This window comes from Sodiomyces alcalophilus, assembly GCF_042370955.1.
Source record: "Sodiomyces alcalophilus JCM 7366 unplaced genomic scaffold ACRALscaffold_1, whole genome shotgun sequence".
NCBI lineage: Eukaryota > Fungi > Ascomycota > Sordariomycetes > Glomerellales > Plectosphaerellaceae > Sodiomyces > Sodiomyces alcalophilus.
The window spans coordinates 2614965-2634852 of record NW_027263532.1 but is presented as its reverse complement, the minus strand read 5'-3'; the positions used below and the strand labels follow the sequence as shown (position 1 = coordinate 2634852).

At 56.5% G+C, this 19888-nt stretch overlaps 9 protein-coding genes across 9 annotated transcripts; 5 read left to right on the top strand and 4 right to left on the bottom strand.

Annotated features, from left to right (window-relative positions):
• The first annotated feature begins 620 nt into the window (after nt 1–620).
• On the top strand, nt 621–1235 carry ACRALDRAFT_2031305 (uncharacterized protein). Its single transcript, XM_071020677.1, has one exon. The coding sequence runs from the start codon at nt 638–640 to the stop codon at nt 800–802; it is 165 nt and encodes a 54-aa protein (XP_070879198.1). The 5' UTR covers nt 621–637; the 3' UTR covers nt 803–1235.
• Nucleotides 1236–1797: 562 nt separating this feature from the next.
• On the top strand, nt 1798–3762 carry ACRALDRAFT_1059938 (uncharacterized protein). The gene is made up of 2 exons (XM_071016143.1): nt 1798–2100; nt 2185–3762. The coding sequence occupies exons 1-2, from the start codon at nt 2061–2063 to the stop codon at nt 3321–3323; spliced, it is 1179 nt and encodes a 392-aa protein (XP_070879197.1). The 5' UTR covers nt 1798–2060; the 3' UTR covers nt 3324–3762.
• A 558-nt stretch (nt 3763–4320) lies between these two features.
• Nucleotides 4321–7661, top strand: ACRALDRAFT_1046563 (uncharacterized protein). Its single transcript, XM_071015455.1, has 5 exons — nt 4321–4609; nt 4692–4776; nt 4888–6188; nt 6261–6424; nt 6495–7661. Exons 1-5 carry the CDS (start codon nt 4592–4594, stop codon nt 7447–7449), a joined length of 2523 nt encoding a protein of 840 aa, XP_070879196.1. The 5' UTR covers nt 4321–4591; the 3' UTR covers nt 7450–7661.
• Nucleotides 7662–7843: 182 nt separating this feature from the next.
• Nucleotides 7844–9083, bottom strand: ACRALDRAFT_2130128 (uncharacterized protein). The gene has a single exon (XM_071023992.1). The coding sequence runs from the start codon at nt 8893–8895 to the stop codon at nt 8011–8013; it is 885 nt and encodes a 294-aa protein (XP_070879195.1). The 5' UTR covers nt 8896–9083; the 3' UTR covers nt 7844–8010.
• Nucleotides 8946–9425, bottom strand: ACRALDRAFT_205820 (uncharacterized protein; the record flags this gene model as incomplete). The annotated part of the gene is made up of 4 exons (XM_071021833.1): nt 8946–9074; nt 9152–9267; nt 9339–9371; nt 9404–9425. The coding sequence occupies 4 exons, from the start codon at nt 9423–9425 to the stop codon at nt 8946–8948; spliced, it is 300 nt and encodes a 99-aa protein (XP_070879194.1).
• A 3-nt stretch (nt 9426–9428) lies between these two features.
• On the top strand, nt 9429–11856 carry ACRALDRAFT_1079003 (uncharacterized protein; the record flags this gene model as incomplete). The annotated part of the gene is made up of 2 exons (XM_071018845.1): nt 9429–9767; nt 9862–11856. The coding sequence occupies exons 1-2, from the start codon at nt 9468–9470 to the stop codon at nt 11854–11856; spliced, it is 2295 nt and encodes a 764-aa protein (XP_070879193.1). The 5' UTR covers nt 9429–9467.
• Nucleotides 11510–12984, bottom strand: ACRALDRAFT_1073856 (mitochondrial 37S ribosomal protein bS21m). Its single transcript, XM_071018163.1, has 2 exons — nt 12926–12984; nt 11510–12869 (listed from the first exon to the last, which is right to left on the bottom strand). Coding segments are annotated over exons 1-2 (678 nt in total). The 5' UTR covers nt 12928–12984; the 3' UTR covers nt 11510–12193.
• A 233-nt stretch (nt 12985–13217) lies between these two features.
• Nucleotides 13218–16192, top strand: ACRALDRAFT_1073857 (uncharacterized protein). Its single transcript, XM_071018164.1, has 4 exons — nt 13218–13490; nt 13546–13632; nt 13698–15766; nt 15852–16192. Exons 1-4 carry the CDS (start codon nt 13469–13471, stop codon nt 15942–15944), a joined length of 2271 nt encoding a protein of 756 aa, XP_070879191.1. The 5' UTR covers nt 13218–13468; the 3' UTR covers nt 15945–16192.
• A 236-nt stretch (nt 16193–16428) lies between these two features.
• ACRALDRAFT_1054004 (uncharacterized protein) lies at nt 16429–18201 on the bottom strand (the record flags this gene model as incomplete). The annotated part of the gene is made up of 5 exons (XM_071015803.1): nt 16429–16751; nt 16834–17017; nt 17109–17432; nt 17605–17963; nt 18048–18201. 5 exons carry the CDS (start codon nt 18199–18201, stop codon nt 16429–16431), a joined length of 1344 nt encoding a protein of 447 aa, XP_070879190.1.
• Nucleotides 18202–19888: the final 1687 nt, after the last annotated feature.

Genomic DNA, 19888 nt, shown 5'->3' with positions numbered 1-19888 from the left:
TACGGGCATCGCCTGGCCGTTGCTCCGCTGCCTGGCGTCAAGAAAATAAATTAGAATCCACTAAGTACGTTGTACAACGTAGATCAATATGTCCACGATCGCTGATGAAAAAACACAGATTGATTTACTTGGCAGGTCCAGACACTCGGCAAATTTGTTGAGAACAAGGAAAATATATTGGATTGGCATTGGCATCAGGTGAGGCAAGACGATGGTTCGGATAATAAAGCTGTGTGTGGTTAGATGGAAGGGAAGATACGGAACAGGACGGTAAGCCCGGGGTTGGCCGGCCGTTTCGGAGCTTCTAGGATCATGAAGCAAAAAAGACGAGAAGCGGGGCGACAAATTCTAACCAAGACCAACGCTCAGCCCCAACAGTGATACTGTGCGGACCCGGCTCAGCGTCAGTCACCTCGATAGCTCACGGTGTTCCTCGGTCGCAAGCTTGGGCGCTTGAGGTTAATGCCTCGCTCGTGGCGATGATCCCTCGAACTGCAAGATACACCGTAAGCCTCACCTAAAGCAAAAACCCCTCAAGGAGGGTCCCTCTATCTCCCTGGATAAGCAGCGAGGCGAATCGACATTGTGTGTTGAGTGGAACCCAACCATAAATCTCCGTCTGTTAGGCGACAAATAGATGAGCCTTGCAGCATGGCACACCTCAAGAGGGAGTCTTGCAGGCGAGGCAGACCAATCACCTGTCCCATGCATCAAGAATGTCCGCACCATTCGCTGTGAGGACTTCCATGAGGATATGACGACCTTTTATGCTCGGTGCCTCGTTGCCCGGGTCCCCACCTGAATCACACTCTGAATTCTCCTTCGTGAAGTCGCAGAAGGGGGAAAGGCGCAACTGTAGATATGGGCTTCTTGGTCTCCAGTGATGCGTAAAGGCTCGACGTCAACGACACTGGCGAGAGACAAGTCGGCAGGCGTCGCGTTCAGTGGAATATATGGAGGTGTTAGGAGGATAATCCAGGCCGCCTCGTAGTACGCTCGTCGTTCTGATCGGCCGTGCGACTCGGCCGCGGCCGTCCTAGGTGTAGTCCCGCAAAGAACCACCCCTCCCGGATGTCAGGTACGGCGGCGGGGTGCAGGAGAATACAACCATCTCATCTGGATGGAGCGGCAGCCTCACCCGTCACCCCGAAGTTGACGAGTAAACGCGATGTCTCTGCGGTGAACAGCTGAGAAAGCGAGTGAGTAGGTATGTACTTCGTAGGGATCATACGAGATTATATTGGGGTAATCGTCGCACCGCCTCCAAAGAGTGGCTGAGTCTGAGGAGGACAAGACCTGAAAATCCGAACCGTAGTGCGTAGTGTACCTTTGTCGAGTGATGCCATCTTGCGTATCTTTCCCACCCCTCCTGAATTGCAATCTGTTTCTCCACAGACCCTCAATCATATCGACGGTTGGACCCCCGATGTGTGAATCTGGTAAATACAACGTACCTACACTCACGGTATGACGCCGGCCTGTTTCAAACCCATCCAAGCATAACCCGACTTCTGTCCTATCCTGCGATGGACCCTATGATGGCATCACAGCTGCCACCATTCCTCTTCTGGTCTAGTCTCGAGTCATCTCCTGCGTTCCCCGAGTTGCCATTGGATGCTTTACCATGACTGGACCCACTATATGCCCCTTCCCTCACCAAGCAGAACACTGAACCCAGCCAAGACCGCCAAGACGCCAAGACGCCAAGGAAACAACGAGGGGTACGGATGCTCACTAGGCTTGTACTCCGATACTCCCGTATCGATGCGCTCACCCTCACATCAAGGAACTAGGCAGTTGCCAGCCTTGGTCCCCTTTCCCTCGACTGGTTTCTATATAAGATCACGTTACCCCATGTGTTGTAGATCTCCTCTATCCAAACCCAACTTCATCCTATCGTGCTTATTTCAACGATACGAACCTCATCTTGATTCAATCAGTCAAAACATTGACTCTCAACACCTTCGCATTCACAAGCCCCTCCATCCTATTGAGGTGCTTTCCTTACTTCAACCCCACCACACCACACCTACTGGCAACACACTCAGCAACCCGCAAACATGGGTAAGACAGCTGTCCACTTTGGCGCTGGCAATATTGGTACGTCCCTCTCGATAAGCCCCTTTGAGCCTTGCGGAGACCGGGCTTGGTTATGATCGTCGACTAACATGCTTTGCGCTCTAGGCCGTGGCTTTGTCGCCTGTTTCCTCCACAACTCTGGCTACGACGTCGTCTTTGCCGATGTCTCCGATGCTCTTGTCGACGCGCTCAACTCCACACCGTCCTACCGAGTGATCGAGGTCGGTACTGCGGGTACAACCGAGAACGTCATCACCAACTACCGCGCCATCAACTCCAGGACCCACGAGGCCGACCTGATCAAAGCCATCTCCACAGCCGACGTCGTCACCTGTTCCGTCGGCCCCAACATCCTCAAGTTCATTGCACCCGTCATCGCCAAGGGCATCGACCAGCGCTCCGACGACCTCAACCCCGTCGCCGTCATTGCTTGCGAGAATGCCATTGGCGCCACCGATACCCTCGCCGACTTTATCAAACAGCCCAACAACACTCCCGAAGATCGCCTCGCGGACCACGACAAGCGCGCTCGCTACGCCAATTCGGCTATTGACCGGATCGTTCCCGCGCAAGAAGCCAACGCTGGTCTCGATGTGACGTTGGAGAAGTTCTTCGAGTGGGTTGTCGAGAGCGACCCTTTTGCCGAGACCGGCCACCCGGAGATTGAGGGAATCAACTGGGTCCACGACCTGAGCCCCTACATCGAGCGCAAGCTGTACACAGTCAACACGGGTCACGCCACCGCCGCCTACCACGGCTACAACCGCAGCAAGCGCACAGTCTACGATGCTCTCCAGGACAAGGCCATCCTCGCCGAGGTGCGCCAGGCGCTCAAGGAGACCACTGAGCTCATCGTCTCCAAGCACGGCATTGATCTCAAGGCCCAGCAAGAATACGCCGAGAGGATCATTCGCCGCATCGGCAACCCCCATTTGGAGGATGCCAATGAGCGTGTCGGCCGCGCCCCTCTCCGCAAGCTCGGCCGCAAGGAGCGCTTCATTGGTCCCGCTGCCGCCCTTGCCGAGGACGACAAGGACTGCTCCGCGCTTCTGCGCGCCATCGAGATGGCCTTCCGGTTCCAAGATGTTGACGGCGACGATGAGAGCAAGGAGCTGGCCAAGATCATGACCGAGAACAGCCCCGAAGAAGTCGTACAGAAGGTCTGTGGCGTGCAACCGTCAGAGAAGATCCACGCCAAGCTCGTTGAGGTTGTTCGCAAGGTCCAGGCCGATGCCGAGGATTGACTCGCGTCGAAACTGTGAATTCTTCTTCACACCTGTTCTCTTTTATTTTGCTTGCTCGTGGGACAGCCAGCATTTACGACTTGGGACTTTTTTTCTTCTTCTTTTGTTTTCACATCACTGGGAGCCGGGATAATGGGACTACATGGCAGCAATTGGCGTTCGGGTAAAGGGTTTAAATGTTATATCATGAGGGTGCGCAGGTTAGACTCTACCTGTGCTACAATGACGAGTTCCATAGCTTTCTCTGGTCTACCGCACCGAGAGCAGGCTGCATGAGGAATGGACACAATTATCAACAGCAAAAAATACAATGTGTTCTTGCTAAAATTCGTTTGATTTGCTCGTTGTTTCTCCAAGGTGAAGACAGGTGTTCTCTTACGACTTGAATAATTGCATAGAGTCAATTCTTCGTATTACCCTCTTGTGGAGGAACTCCCGGAATTCCCAGAAACCACCGCGTGAACGGCCCAGGGGACAACATTGCCCTTTTTCTTTCCGCTACTCGGCATATAGTATAGATTCGTAATGCATGAAGGCTTGTACGTAGAATGTTACGAGGAGACCGAGATGGTAGGTTGTCGCGATCGGCTTTTTGCGTGATTTCGGTACCTGAGGAGTGTACAGTTTTGCGTTCAAACATTTTGTTATCCTCCAATATCGATGACCACCAGCGAATACTCCTTGGTTGAAGGAATATCCTTTTCTTTTGGTCTTTGCCTTTTTTTTTTTTTTTTTTTTTTTTTTTTTTTTTTTTTTTTTTTTTTTCCTTTTTTAACAAGATCCCCAATCCCAAAATGCTGGTACTTTTTTATTGTCGGTGAGCATTGAGCGTGGGAGCTTCAGTTTCCAGCAAGTGAAATGTGGGGGGTACGTTCCAGCTGCCGCCAATTGTAATATTCATGCCTTACAGTACAAACCAAGATAAGGCATCCACAATCCCCTGGATGCCTGCACGAGTAGGTAAGGGACACATCGAATCAAGCTCCAATCGCCAAAGGCCAAAATTACGTCCACCGCAGCTTGGAGCCAGCTCGACCACCACCACGAAATTCAACCCACCCTTTCCTTCTTGCTGACCGATTGCACGGCTGTCGAACATCGGACTCCCGTAGCTTAGCTGCATCGACGAGAAGCACTCCCGTCAGCGCAGCCTCCAAAAACCCATGAACCGCTACTAAAGGCGACGTTGCAATAACACACCCCGCCGACCGCCTCTCTACCGTTGCATCCCTTTTTTTTCTATTCGTGCCACCACAGATTGACATATCATGAGGGTCGACGTGAAGGTTGGTTTGGACTGGATTTGCGGCTTCGTGGCAGAACGATGGCTCTTCTCGTCACCCTGAATATACTAACGCGTGTCGCCAGCGGCAACTCTTCGCCCGGAGCGAGAGGGTGAAGGGCATCGACTTTCACCCTCAAGAGCCATGGATCCTGACCACCTTGTACTCCGGTAAATTCCTTGCTCTCCTTTTCCCAAGCGTCACTCCATCGAATCTCGGATATCTAGACCTGTCGGTTTGTTCTATTGGCGTGATACATGACTGACGGCCGCGACACATAGGTCATGCTTACATCTGGTCCTATGAAACCCAGCAGATCGTCAAGACGTTCGAGCTCACAGATGTCCCCGTCCGAGCCGGCCGATTCGTGGCGCGAAAGAACTGGATTGTCTGCGGATCTGACGACTTCCAATTGCGCGTCTACAACTACAACACCTCTGAGAAAATCACGACCTTCGAGGCGCACCCGGACTACATCCGCGCCATCGCCATCCACCCGACTCAGCCTTTCGTCCTTACGGCGTCGGATGACATGACCATCAAGCTCTGGGATTGGGAAAAGGGTTGGAAATGCGTGCGGGTCTTCGAGGGCCATGGTCATTATGTCATGGGGCTGGCCATCAACCCCAAAGACACCAACACCTTTGCGTCCGCATGTCTTGACCGTACCGTCAAGATCTGGAGCCTGGGATCCTCGACGGCCAACTTCACACTGGAGGCCCACGAGACCAAGGGCGTCAACTATGTCGACTACTACCCGCACTCCGACAAGCCGTACCTGCTGACCACCTCCGACGACCGGACCGTCAAGGTCTGGGACTACACCACCAAGTCGCTCATCGCAACGCTCGAAGGGCACACCAACAACGTTTCTTGGGCCTGCTACCACCCAGAACTCCCCGTCATCATCTCCGGCTCGGAGGACGGCACTGTGCGGTTATGGCACGCCAACACGTACCGGTTCGAGCAGTCGCTCAACTACGGCCTGGAACGCGCCTGGTGCGTTGCGTATCAGAAAGGACAACAGGGCGTGGCTGTCGGTTTTGACGATGGCTTGGTTGTTGTCAAGCTCGGCCGGGAGGAGCCCGCGGTGTCCATGGACGCGTCCGGCAAACTGATCTGGGCGAAGCACAACGACGTGATTTCGGCGATCATCAAGGGCGGAGATGCCTCCATCAAGGACGGCACCCCCATCGTCCTTCCGACCAAGGATCTCGGCAGCTGCGAGGTGTATCCCCAAACGCTCCTCCACTCTCCCAACGGTCGGTTCGTGGCGGTTTGCGGCGACGGCGAGTACATCATCTACACTGCCTTGGCGTGGAGGAATAAGGCCTTCGGTTCGGCCCTCGACTTTGTCTGGGCGTCCAAGGAGAACAGCAACGACTTTGCCATCCGGGAAACCCCGACAAGCGTCAAGGTGTACAAGAACTTCACGGAGAAGTCTGGCGGTCTCGACGTTGGCTTCCAGGCTGAAGGCCTGACCGGTGGTGTCCTGCTGGGCGTGAAGGGCCAGGGCGGCATTTCCTTTTTCGACTGGCACACCGGCGGCCTCGTCCGACGTATCGAGGTGGAACCGAAAGAGGTGAGTACCTGTTTCTCCGAGATGATAGGCAAAAGTCGTGGGGGTGAGACAAAACTGACAGGCGTCCTGTAGGTCTACTGGTCGGAGAGCGGCGAACTAGTCGCCCTGGCCTGCGACGACTCGTTCTACGTTTTGCAATTCTCCCGCGAGGCCTATGTGGAGGCGGTTCAGAACGACCAGGTGGAGGATGACGGAGTAGAGGCTGCATTTGAGGTCATTACGGATATTCACGAGAGGTTGGTTCTATCCCTACGATTTTTTGCTCCATGGTAGCTGTACGCCAGGAGAATACTGACACGGCTCTAGCGTACGGACTGGCGAGTGGATTGGCGACTGCTTCATCTACACCAGCTCAACGAATCGGCTGAACTATCTGGTCGGTGACCAGACTTATACGGTTTCGCACTTCGACCAGCCCATGTACATTCTCGGCTACATCCAGCGCGATTCCCGGATCTACCTCGCCGACAAGGATGTCAACGTCACCTCATTCGGACTGTCTCTGCCCGTGGTCGAATATCAGACCCTCGTCCTCCGCGGCGACATGGAGACGGCGGCTGAGCTGCTGCCCAGCGTGCCCAGCGACCAGCTCAACAAGATCGCGCGCTTCCTCGAGGGCCAAGGCCACAAGGAGTTGGCGCTCGAGGTGGCGACGGACCCCGAGCACAAGTTCGAGCTGGCGCTGGCGCTCAACCAGCTGGAGATGGCGCTCGAGCTCGCCAAGGAGGCGGACGCCGAGCACAAGTGGAAGACGGTGGGCGACGCTGCACTCGCCGGGTGGGACGTGGCGCTGGCGGAGAAGTGCTTCACGCACGCGCGGGACCTGGGCTCGCTCCTGCTGCTCTACTCGTCCACGTCGGACCGCGAGGGCCTGGCGAAGCTGGCGGAGCAGGCCGAGGCGGCGGGGCTGCACAACCTCGCGTTCAGCGCGCAGTGGCTGACGGGCAACGTGGCGGGGTGCGTGGACATGCTGGTCAAGACGGGCCGGCTGGCGGAGGCGGTGCTCTTCTCACAGACGTACAAGCCCAGCCTGACGGCGGACTTGGTGGCGCAGTGGAAGCAGAGCCTGGACAAGAGCAAGAAGGGCCGGGTGTCGAAGCTGCTGGGCGTGCCGGGCGAGGACGAGGAGCTGTTCCCGGAGTGGGAGGAGTGGCTGAGGCTAGAGGCCGAGGGCGGCTCAGTGGAGGACAAGGCCAACGGGGTGAGCGAAGAGGCGTCGGAGGCGTCAGAGGCATCAGAGGCCGAGTCTAGCGACGCATAGAAGGCCTTTGCGAACCGAGGGGCGAGAAACAATGGTCAAGACTCGGTGGAAGAAGGGGCAGGGTTGAGGGGCGGAGGAAACCAAAACATCTAGACGTCGTCGCCGACGCTGGAAACAGCTCTCCATAGGCGTTGTATGGTAATGATGGTGTGTGATTTTCGTAGCAAATGGGACAGACGTGCATCTTTTGAAGGCCAAGCGGTGCCTGTCTACCTCTATGATACAGCTGAGGTTGGGAGGGCGGTATTGACTCGACTGGAAGTGACACTCATGTCAGGGCGAGGAAGACGTTGGGTTTCCTACGGGCGGGGGGGCCGGCGATACATGATCTGGGAAGACGCGGAACGAACCCAGAAGGGCAAGCAGAGACATCTCGCGAATGGGATCAGTGATTACCGGGCACTCTTTTCCTTCATTTTCCATTCTTTTCTCCTTGTCTTGCGAGACGAGAGGAATGATATGGGTGAGACAGGCAGCCACCCATGCGTAAGCCAGGATGTTTTGCTAAAACTTCTCATCAAGCTAGAGTATCGTAATAATCACCGCAAAAATACCAATGACCTAGAGCTTGCTGTCCTTCCAAATAGGCTTGCGCCTCTCCACAAAGCTCTGGACACCCTCCATCATGTTCTCCCCTCCCTCCATTTCCCTGTAGATGCCGGCCTCGACGCGGATGGTAGCCTCCTGCGGGTCCTCGGGCTCCAAGCCGCTCATGAGGCCCTCGCGCGAGACGACCACGGCGTCGGGCGCATTGCCGGCCAGCTTGGCCGCCACACCCAGGACGACGTCCATCAACTTTTGAGGATCGGAGCCCTCGACGACGCCGTTGACGAGGCCCCACGCCCGCATCTGCTCGGCCGTGTAGTTGGTGTCCCCCAGCAGGGTCATCTCGGTGGCGCGCTGGCGGCCCAGGATGCGCACGAGGCGGGGCAGGGCGCCGGCGATGGCGACGACGCCGCGGGTCACTTCGGGCAGGCCAAAGGTGGCGGTGGAGAGGGCGTAGACCAGGTCTGCGTTGGCGACCATTTCGAACCCGCCGCCGAGACAGAGGCCGTTGACGGCTACGATGACGGGTTTCTTGCCTCGGCGGTTGGAGAGGCCTCCGAAGCCGCCTCTTGCGGGCCACTTTTCGGAGGATGCTGACGATGATGGTAGTGGAGATGACGAAGAAGAAGAGGCTGTGGGGTCATTGTTGGTGTGCCATTCCTTGAGGTCGGCGCCGGCACAAAAGGCGCGGCCTGTGCCGGTGAGAATGGCGACTCGGAGGTGCGGCTGTGCGTCGTACCACTCGTACAAGGCCAGAAGGGCGGCATGTAGAGCCTTTGGCATTGAATTGAGTCTGGATGGCCGGTTGAGGGTGATCACCAAGACGTGCGGAATAGGGAAGGAGAGGAGGACATCGGGGACTGGAGGGGGTGGGGAGGTTAGGGATGATGGGAGCTTCATGATGATGGCTTTGCTTCTCGTGGGTCCTTAGAGTCGGGTAGATATCTGATTTAGATGGCAGTAGGGGTGAGTATGTGAAGGATGCGAGTCGTATTGGCTAGTAAATGATTCTGAGTTCTCTTCCTTCTTTGTCTCTGTTCCTGAGGTGATGAGGATAAGGTCAGGTCCTTTTCAGAAGACTTCCTTCGGTGATCAAGTAGCGAAACAAACAAGCGATTCGTCTTGGGTAATACCGTAAAGTATGATGAATAAACACCTTGTCCGTTGCCTCGGTTGGTCGGCTAGGAGTGGGCGGAAGACGCGATGATCCTGTCAGGGGTAAGATTTGGGGTGCGGGGGAGTGTGGGGTACACCGACCATTCTCGGTGAGGACTGACGGTGAGAGTTGTTGTCCTGGGTACCTTTACGAGGTATTACTTTGTACAGTAGGTACGGATACATACGTACAGTAGGTACCTCGTGGTTGCCCACCGCTTCTTCAAACACAAGGTCAGCAAAATAAACAAACCCCAACTTCCCAACCTACGCATTTTCCCTTTACACCTCTAAAACCCAGGGACCACAATGTCACAATGGCGACCCTACCGCCCAATTCGCTTCTCGCTCGCTCTCGGTCCCTGCGCAGCACCAACACGAATACCACTACATCGCAGTCCACTGCCATTCTGAACCCCATCACTCCAGCTACGATAACTCGCGCCTCCAACATCTCCGTCTTTCTGACGAACCTCCGGCTTCTCGATCTCGATTCGTACCCCGACTGGCCTGGCTTCGACGCCCAAACCTTTTCCATCCAGAAGAAACGCATCCAAAGCGTCGAATGGGCGCTCTACCAGCTTTTTGTGCTCTGGGATCCCGAGGAAGCGCAAACTGTACGTTCAATCTGGTCAATGAAGAAAGATTTATTCATATTTTCGTCCGCTATTGTCTTTCTCGTGCTGATTTCGTGACCGGCCGAATCCGCAGAAACTCGCTCCCTACTTCCCGCCTCGCGATCAGGTCCAATCCCTCAACCTCCGAGCCGCCCTCCTCAAATGTCTCGAGCAAGCCAAGAAGAACGGCGTCCTAGGCCGCGATGCCGTCGTCCGAAAGACCATGCTGGACGAGTGCAAGGGCGAGAGGCTTGAAGAGGTTCTCGCCGCTTTCTCCTCCGCCGTGCTCAAGAAGCTCGCCGCTGCCGCCACAGAGGCCGAAGGCGACCACCCTGCCGTCGCACAGCAGTTGGCCCTCGAAAACCGGGGTTACAGCGACGACCGCACCGAGCTCGTCGCGCTGACCCTGGCGCACAGGGTATCGCTTGGCAACCTCCTGCGGCGGAAAGACGAGGCCCGGAAACAGTACAGAGATTTATCCGAGTTGCTCGACGTGAAAGAGCGGAATATTGCCAGGAGACGCGAACAAGCCAGGGTTAGAAAAGAAACCGCGACAGGAGCAGCAGACGTGGAAATCACGGAGGATATTCGTCTGGATACGTGGAGGATGGTGCGTAATAATTGGGCCGGCAACGAGCGCTGGATGGAGACCCTCCTACAAGGGGACGCAAATGCCCGAACCGACAGTGTCCTCGGTTCACCCTTTGACAGGGTATGGAGGAGGGTCCAAGCCGATCGCCTCTCCGAGCTGGAGGACGAAGGGAAGGGGCTGCTCGAGCAGCTTGACCACCGCGTCAAGGTGCAGCAGGAGAGCCTGCAGAAGCGTCGAGATTTGCACCGAAAGATGTGCGGGCATGAAAATGGTGGAGCAGCGCCGCCTGAAAAAGAGCCGACCGAAGAGAGGAAGCGCGGTATCGATCTCGGTTTCAACGCCCACGAGAACTTGCACCTGGGCCGCATGGGTCCCAAGAAACAGCTCATCACGCAAACGCAGACCTTGATTCCCGAATATACAGCACTCCTTGAAAACTGCAAGAAAGAGCTGTCTGAGGCCGGACAGACGAAAGTCAAAGACTTCAAGTTGCCCCTTGCCCCCAGGACTCGCCAGCCTACGCGGCCGCAGATTACCCCTCCAGCCGCCAAAGGGCTTGAAGAGGACGCCATGTCCGATTGGAGCGACATTGAGGAGCCGCCTGTCCAGACATACCCAACACAAGAGCCTGCAGCGGAAACTGGCCTTCGGCAGATTAGCGAGCGTGGCGTTACTCTTACTCGGGGATTGTCACGGCAGGGTTCTTTGAAGCGGCCTGTTCTCAAGAGGATTCCGTCGCCGGGTTCAAACGATCCTCCATCTGCACCACTCTCACAACACCCGCCGCAACCCTCTGGCGCAACTCAGCCTTACGCAAGCAGATCGCCTGTCCGATCGCCCGAAAGGAAACCACGACCATCCGTTGTTATCGAGTCGCAGGAAATGGACGAACCCCCATCCCCCGCGCCTCCATCCCCCACCCAGCAACTGGCCGACGAAATCCTCGCATCCGTCACCAACGCCTCCCCTTCACCCGTCAAGCAGCCGAAACCTCGCCACACCCTCTCACTCGCGGAGCGCACGCGTCTCTCCATGGCGCGCCTATCCCGCGGTGGCAAGCCCTTTGACCTCGAGGACGAAGACGAAACCATCCCGCCAATTCCCCGCACACCCGGCGCCAACGCCAGCCCGTCTCCCACCGATGCTACAGCGGCGGCGACGAACGCCGACTCGGCTGCCGAGGGAGTGTACGAGGACCTCGCGGCTCGGACACGGAGGAGCATGGCCGGGTTTGAAGCAGCTCGGCAAAAGGCGCAACTGGAACGACGTAGGTCGCAGCGTAGGTCCAAGATGGCGCCGCCGAGGAGAGAAGGGAGCTATTTCCCAAAAGTCGACGAGGAGGGTGGCGGAGGGGACGGGGACACGTCGGTGTTGGCGACGGAGCTGATGGAGCAAGGAGCGGAGGATGTGGAGGCCGTGTTTCGGAGCCGGCCAAAGTTGCAGACGAGCCCATTGCCTTCGCCCGGGGGGACATGGGCCCAGTATGAGTATGATTAGCCTGGCAATGGGGCGTTTGATGGCTTTTTACGTTTATGTTTTTCAAAGGGAAGCGGGTAGATCTGGAGAACCACCTATGGGTCTGCCGGAGGTCGGCATGACATGACTGAGATGATAATTATAAACTCCCGTCACAAGGATGTCGTCCATTGCATGACTACCGGGCCGCAGAATGTGCTCTATTGTACATAACCGGATACAATACAGGGTTGGTCCTGGCCAACGAAACCCTCTTTTCCAGATCATATACATGTCCGATTTCTTTTCCCTGAATGCTGTGCTCACATTGTGATTCCGAACCCGCACCCGTAATCCTACACGACAAGAACCATACGTCTCACCACCCCTGCTTCTTCAGCTCCTGCACTCGCTTCACGGTAGCAACAAACCCCTTCTTGAACCGCACGCGCCAGCGCTGGCTCTTGAGTCGCTTCCGCTTGAGGCCGGGCCGCTCGTGGAAACGCTGCAGGGTGGCCTGGTGCCTGACCTTGTTGGCACCGAGGAGCGAGTTCAGCCTGCGGATGGCGCCGGCCATGTCCGTGTTTCCGGTGATGTGGATGGTGCGGCCCAGGACGGGCTTGGTGCGCATCTCGGGCTGCGGGCGGTCCGTGTAGTGCGCCCGCATGAAGGCGGCCGACTCGTCCGCGATCATCTTGGAGAGGTCGAATGTGTCCGACGTCGCGTCGTAGACGTGGTCTGTCGCTGCGGCCTTGTCGAGGGCGTTGGCGCCGCTGGATTTGCCGGATGAAGCAGCGGGCGGAGGCGGCGGCGGCGGCATCGTCGGCTGCGTGGACGTTGGGGGGTTGGCTCGGGAGGCCCAGGTTGGTTTCGGGTGGTTGGCGGAAGGGCGGAGGACGTCGCGAGGCGTCAGAAGGGGGGCGGTCGTTGTGAGAAGGCGAGGGGATGGGAGGGATGTCGGAGAAGATAGCTTGGAGATGTATGGTCTCGAGGCCCAGGGCAGGGCCCTCGGTTGGAGTAGTAGCCTTCTGCTTGCCATCCTCAGTTCTGTCGCCCTGTCGAGCGATTGTTAGAGTATTGTCGGTCCTTTGTTAAGAGATGGGATACTCACATATCGATTGCAGTAGCAAGTCGCCAGGGCGATGTTGAAATGGCAAAACTGAGGGCCCCAAAAGTTGGAATCTCGCGATGTGATATTTCTCGGACTCTGAAGCTCAGAATCTACAACGGAAGAATATTTTCCCGGATGCCGGACGTCTCCACTTCTCAGGCAGCCCGGACCAATCAGAAGGTAGTCGCGTCAAGGAGGGAATACAGAATATACGCGGGTGACTTCAACCAATGCCAAAAATTGTACACGAATGAGTCCAGCCTCGACTGTTGCCTCTCAACTTCCATTCTCCATTACACTACCTATTTTCTAAAGCATCGAGAACCACTATCGTCTTTTGTGCCACTCGATTCGAACGTTTTCGCGGAATTTGAGACTACCATAGGTCAATTTTCGTCGGCTTCAGTTTCAACCAGACAAACCAACTCAGCCCGGCCAAGAGGTTCTGCATCCATCCACCATTCTCTAGGATCGTGTCTGGTCTCTAGTTGAGCTGCTCCGAACAACAATATCTCTTGCGGCCCCGTCGCCAGAAGCGGCATCATGGCGTACAATCCGTATGCACGTAAGTTGCCCTTACCTTCTGTCCCGCTTGGATGCTTTAATGCTTACCGCCACAGCCAACCCTTACGGGCCGCCTCCAACTTATGGAGCTTACCCGGGAGCTGGCTCAGTTCCACCAGGTATGGCACCGCCGCCTGGTCTAGGTATGTCAAACTTCCCCGTGCGGTCGGCTTTCTCTTACGACTCATGCTAATCGCTGCCGACACAGGTCCTCCGCCAGGCATGTCCTCCGCTCCAGGCATGGCACCACCTCCCGGTGTTCAACCGCCCAGCCACGTACAAGCTAACCGACAAAGCGGTCTGCCACCGAACTTCCAAACCCCAAACATCCCCAACTTCGACTTTAGCGCCCCGGTCATTCGGCTCTCTGCTTTAGGCGGCAAGCCCAGCACCCCTGTCGACAGTGGCCGAAGAGATAGCGCAACGCCTACATCCGGCCGACCCGGCCTGGGCTCGGAAAGAGGCCCTGACCAGTCCAGAGCCGCCGCTGCACGAGAGGCCTTGCAATCACTCGTCCCTCCGACCCACGAAGAGCGACTCCGCACCATCTTCATCCACAAAATCCCCGCAGGCGTCGGCGGCGATAAAGGAATGGAAAAGTTGCTCAACGCGCTAGGTCCATTGCGACGATGGGACACGGCCGCTTCGACACTTTCCGATGCCCAGGGCGCCAAGTTTGGATTTGCTCAGTTCGAAGATGTCGAGTCGTTCGCAATAGCTGTCGAAATCCTCGAGGATACCGAAGTACCAGCCAAACAACAGAGTCCGAAGAAAGAATCGGACGAGGGAGATGCAGCCAGCGACGTGGACATGGTAAAGCTACAGGTTACGATCGATCCTGCGTCACGCAAATACCTGGAATCTTACAAGGAGAACAGGGGTGAAGATTCTGCCGCCGAATCGAGACTGCAGGCGGCCAGAGAGGCATTCAAGCAAATCGTTCAAGAACTTGCCCACCCCAAGGCGGCCGCACCGGCGACAGACACCGACGGCGACGCGGCCATGGCCAACAGCGGAGAAGACGTCGAGGTTGTGAATATCGCCCTCGCGCAAGACGACGAACTGGCCGATATCCCGGCCGAGATGCGCGAGGTTGTCGCCGCCGAGATTGCGGCTTTCCGCGAGCGCAGCATCCAGCGGGATATGGAACGGCTGAAACGTGAAGAGGAGCTGGAAGAGCGAGAGAGGCGGGCGAATGGGGCGCCGCGGCGATCGAGACTCGACAGCCCAGGACCCGACAACGCCAACAATGTCCCCGTCGGACCCCGCGGCGCGGGGAATGTGCCATCTGGTCCGAGGGGAGGCGCCAACGGAAACCGGTCGGTCTCATTCGTCAACGGCGGCGTTGCCAGTGCCGAATACTCCATCGACCGAGAGGACGAGGAGAGCGAGGCGGACGACGATGAACTCTACCAGAGACGCGTCGAGAAGGAAAAGGCAGAGGAGGACAAGATGTACATCGAGGCGGAGCGCAAGTGGTTCAACCGAGAGCGGTCCCGACAAGCAGCACTGGAACGAGAACGTGAGCGCGAACTCCGAGAGGAGGAGAGCATCGAGAGGCGGAGGCAGGAACAGCTGGAGCGGGAGAAGGCCTGGGACGACGAGCGGGAGGCGTCTCGGAAGACGCACCTGTACTACCGCGACCACGCCGCGTGGGTTCGCAAGCGACAAATGGAGAGGGCCGAGGAGGCGGCGCGAGACGAACACGACCGCCGGACCGAGGTGGAAGAGCGGCGCAGAGAGGAGACGGAGATGGAACGTGCGCAGGGCATGGCGGATTCGTTCCTCGACCGGCAGGCCGAGGAGATGGAGAAGAGGCAGCAGGCGGCGGCCGCCGCCGCGCCAGCCCCGTTCAAGCTCTCGCTCGGCGCGGCAGCACAGCGGGCGCAGGCGCAGCGGGTGGCGCCGTCGAGGCGCACGATTGCCGAGGTCGAGGGCCTGCTGGACGACGAGGAGCAAGAAAGCACGACCAAGCGGCAGCTCATCCCCATCCAGTTCGAGCCGACGACGGCGGCGGACAAGATGACCGAGGAGGAACTCAACAACGCGATCCGGGCGCTCGCGCAGGAGATCCCGTCGGAGAAGGAGGGGCTCTGGAAATGGGACGTGCAGTGGGATCACCTGGACGACACCATTATCCGGGAGAAGCTGCGGCCGTTTGTCGAGAAGAAGATTGTCGAGTACCTCGGCGTCCAGGAGGAGTTGCTGGTCGAGGTGGTGGAAGAGCATCTGCGGAAGCACGGCAAGCCGGAGGACCTGGTCGAGGAGCTCACAGGGGTGAGTTTTTTTTTTTTTTTTTTTTCCCGTCCCTTCCCCTCGGCCACTGATTCTCAAGACGCTTACTGACAAATTTTGCATCTAGGCACTGGACGACGAGGCAGAGGATATGGCCAAGAAGCTCTGGCGCATGGTCATCTTCTTCACCGAGTGCGAGAAACGTGGATATCCGGCTTAAAAAGGGCTCAACGGAGAGGGGACGGGTGTGGATGGGGGGTGGGGGGGACTGGACTCGATTCAAAGTGCATCCCTGGAAGACACGGGCGCGGAAATTGTGAGGAACAGGGACATGGAACCAGGCGAGGAGATGTCTTTGATACTCAGTGTACAACACAACCCAAAAGACATGTAATACGACAAGATTATGTTGCACGGGTGCCTCGGTCATCGTTGATGCCGGTGTTGGATTTGCCACTCTTGTTCGGCATCCGACGGGCCGGCCGGACCGGACCGGGCGCGGACTGACGAAGGGGCGGTTGCGCCCGAACACGGGGCTAGGGGCGACGAAAGGAGGTGAGCGGCAAAGGAATCGCACGAGCTACACAAGAACCTCACTCCAGTTATCTAAGACATTTCCCTTCTAACTCCCTAATCACGTATAGGTTCCACCAAGGTATTCATATTGAACACCAAGTCTCTTGCTTGAACGGAGCAACGCCAAGCTAATAGACATATCTGAACCCGGCGGCCCTCCTATCGCCCTCGTGGCCCTCTGGATCGGCGCCCCCCGTCTCAGCACGCTCCAGCTTCTTATTCTCCCATTTGTGCAAAAAGCGCAGCAAGAGCGCAAGCGCGGCAACCACGAGGCATACCACGGCGTTGGCGCTTCCGCCGGGGACGTACTGCGGCGCATCGGAACTCGGATACATGTAGGAGCCGTAGATACTGGCGGTGTTGCCGATCATGTTGGCGACAGCGATGGCGACCGAACGCTTGACCAGGGGACGGGGGAAAGAGTTTGCAACCCAGGAGACGATAATCTGGTCTGGAAGAGGAACGGATTGTGTGAGTGATTGGTTGTCTTTTATTGGAATTTGGACAGCATTGGCGCTGAAATGTCGACTTACATGCAGATACGGCGCCCATGGGCATTAGGAACATGGCGAAGAAACGCGCACCGAGTGCCGTAGTACCAGTTGCAATGGCATTCCCAATAGCTGCCAAGACCATGAGGACGGCGATATGAAGGGAGCGGTCTCTCGTCTTTGCCGAAGTCCATGTGACGCAGACGGAGATGAGGAACGTCGCGAACTGTTCAGAGGAGGGCGTCAGTTCTCAGGAACTCGTTTGTTTTCGTCTCTTTTCTTCTATCCTCCGTTACAAAAGCTCACATGTCACTTACCCAGACAGGAGCCGTAAGCCAGAGCGTAGTAATGTTGTCGTAACCGAGGGTGCCGACGATGGAGGGGAAGAAGTACTGGAAAGTCTGCGAGAGGAGACTAACGTGCTGCATCAAGACGAAGATGTAGAGTCGGTAGTCGGCCAAGGCCAGCTTCAGGCCGGCCCAGACAGTCCGGGCGTGGCGCTCGTCCTCCTCGTTGATGTCCTTGAGCAGTCGCCAGGCGGCAAAGGCCCGCTCCTCTTCGCTCAGCCAACGGGTCGTGTGGGGGTAGTCGGGAAGAACAAACCCGGCCAGGACGGCCAGGGCGATGGTGACGACTCCTTCCTGTTGGTACACGGGAGCAATGTGAGTCTCAGTCGAGTCTCTTGAGTTTGGCCTCTCGCGGTTGTGCAATGTGTTCGGAGAAGACATTCCAGGGGGAAAAGAAAAGGAAAAAGAAAAAAAGAAAACAAAGGGGGGGGAAGGGGTAAAATAGGGGCTACGAGGGCGGACTTACAATAATAAACAGCCACCTCCAACCGGCAACCCCCAGGCTCATATGGAGGTTACCCAAGATAGCAGCGCCCAGCAAGCCGCCAAACATGTTCGCCAGAGCGTTGCCGGCGTAGAACCAGGATATTCTCCGGGTGAGCTCGGCGCGCGTGTACCACGAGCTCATAAGGAAGATGGCACCGGGGAAGAAGGGGGCCTCGACGAAGCCCAGGAAGAAGCGCACGACAACTAAGCTCTGGAAGTTCTGCACGGCGGCGTTGCAACTCGAGACCGCACCCCAGAGAGCGCAGGCGGCGCTCAGGTATAACGAGGGCCTAACCCGCGTGATGAGCATGTTTGAAGGTAGCTGCATGAGTAAATACCCTATAGTTTAGGGGATTCAGTCAGCACAGCACAAGCAGTGCTTCGCGTTTATTTGAGACTCCGGAGAGTGTTCACCGAACGTACCAACGAAAAAGATGGACGTGGCGAGGTTAAAGTCCGTCCCGGACATGCCCAGGTCCGCCTCTAGGGTGCCCAAGCGAGCTTGAGCCAAATTGGAGCGGTCCAGAAAGTTGAGGAGATACATGACGATGAGCATGGGGAGGAGATGGGCATCCATCTTGCGTAGGAGCTTCTTAGACGTCGCCTTGCGCCAGGCGTCGCCTTCGGCCTCGAATTTCCCTACAAAGACGGCCTGCTTCTCCTTGGCACCGTCCAGTGGAAGGACGGACTGCTCCCTGAGTTCAAGACTCGGCTTGGGGGACCCGTTGTCCTTCATAATGAATATCGATGGGATGGTGACTGGTGAGTGTGTGATGGGACCGTGGGCGTAAGGGGAGGATAAAGCTCATGAGAACTGGATGATCACCGACACTGAAATCCACGGTGTCAAGGGGGAAAGGGTAAGTATACGAGGTGGTTCGCCATTGTTATAACCAAGACAGCAGGCTTGCTTCCACAGGGGGAACGAGACACCGAAGATCTTCTCCTGATTCTCTCCATGAAATCTGGGTACAACAACCATTGTTCGGCGAAAACGCCGATACATGGCATCATGTCACAAAGACCGACGTCCAAAGCCTGCTGCCGAGCCATGGAGCCCTGGAGTTTTATCCGCTTTGTTTACCCCGCGAGTTGCTTCCATCCTGCAGTTGGTTATCCAATAGAGAACATTGAACACGTCCGCATGTTGTTTGCCCCCCGGTCTGACCCCTGACCTATGATCACCTCCCACCTAACGTGCAGGATCCCCTCTGGGCCACCCAACGGCATAAGACGATCCAGCGTCTCCACCAGAGCTTATATACGCACCATTGAGGCGTGAGATACTTGACAAGTCGTCGAATGTTGGTGTGTGACGTAGTTGGACTGGGTTGAAGTTGCGCTGCCAACGGCGGTGACTATGTGCTCGGCGACGGAAAGGCGTCTTGACCCTGAGACGAATTGCACTCAACCTCATATCGGTTAAGGACAATCACGGATGGATGAACATACTTATAAGTCCTCTCCAGTGAAATACCGAGCCTCGAGTCTCAGTCTTTAGTGAGAAGCAATAATAATTGTTGTGGACGTCTGGCAGAATCCAGGTTGAGTTCCACCGCTCGGCAGTTGTCAGTCCCTTTATTCTTGGACTTACTTGGCGAATGCTTACCTACCTAGAATGTATGAGCCTCCCTTAGCCGACATCACGCATGCATTACCGGACGCCTCCTATTCGTGTCCCGGAGAAATTACCCCGCGGAGATCGGCGCGGCAAGGTGGCCAGCGGACATCTATACTCTGTGGGGAACGTACATTATCAAGACCTGCGGCTCACGTTCTGGGTGTCCCTGTATGCTTGGATCGCATCCTCTGGAGCTTCTTGAAGACATACTTCGTAGGCCTCGACATTGGACATTATCATGACTTTTACTGGCGTTCTGATCATTAGTTGGAGCCTCATGATCTCTACTTACGCTTAGATATGGAATCTACGAAGGACAGGTCGGCTGTTGGAATGTCGTCCCCTGGATCCCTTGGGCGTCTAAGGTCTTTGTGACCGTGCCTTGTGCATTTCATCCACGTTCCAACTCAACCAACGTTAGGATCATCGTCTTTGTCGGATCAACTAGATGGCTCGAGATCCATATGATATCTAGACTCTACATCAGCCCGGCATTGTTGCTGACGCCGTTTACCAATAATCCAAGCTCTGCTTCACCCTCGAAGTTATATGTTTCCAAGCATCGGTTCTGCGAAATTATTCACGAATATGTCTCGGATTCCTAGATCCCAACTCTTGACATTAGAGATGTTACAGTGCATAT

Coding starts and splice junctions, on each gene's coding strand:
- ACRALDRAFT_2130128 (XM_071023992.1), bottom strand. CDS start 8,895: ATGAAGCTCCCATCATCCCTAACCTCCCCACCCCCTCCAGTCCCCGAT.
- ACRALDRAFT_1059938 (XM_071016143.1), top strand. CDS start 2,061: ATGGGTAAGACAGCTGTCCACTTTGGCGCTGGCAATATTG. Junction 2,101..2,184: donor CTTTGGCGCTGGCAATATTG/GTACGTCCCTCT, acceptor TTTGCGCTCTAG/GCCGTGGCTTTGTCGCCTGT.
- ACRALDRAFT_1073857 (XM_071018164.1), top strand. CDS start 13,469: ATGGCGTACAATCCGTATGCAC. Junction 13,633..13,697: donor GGCACCGCCGCCTGGTCTAG/GTATGTCAAACT, acceptor CTGCCGACACAG/GTCCTCCGCCAGGCATGTCC. Junction 15,767..15,851: donor TGGTCGAGGAGCTCACAGGG/GTGAGTTTTTTT, acceptor TTTTGCATCTAG/GCACTGGACGACGAGGCAGA.
- ACRALDRAFT_2031305 (XM_071020677.1), top strand. CDS start 638: ATGAGCCTTGCAGCATGGCACACCTCAAGAGGGAGTCTTGCAGGCGAG.
- ACRALDRAFT_1046563 (XM_071015455.1), top strand. Junction 4,777..4,887: donor CCTGACCACCTTGTACTCCG/GTAAATTCCTTG, acceptor CGCGACACATAG/GTCATGCTTACATCTGGTCC. Junction 6,425..6,494: donor ATTACGGATATTCACGAGAG/GTTGGTTCTATC, acceptor ACACGGCTCTAG/CGTACGGACTGGCGAGTGGA.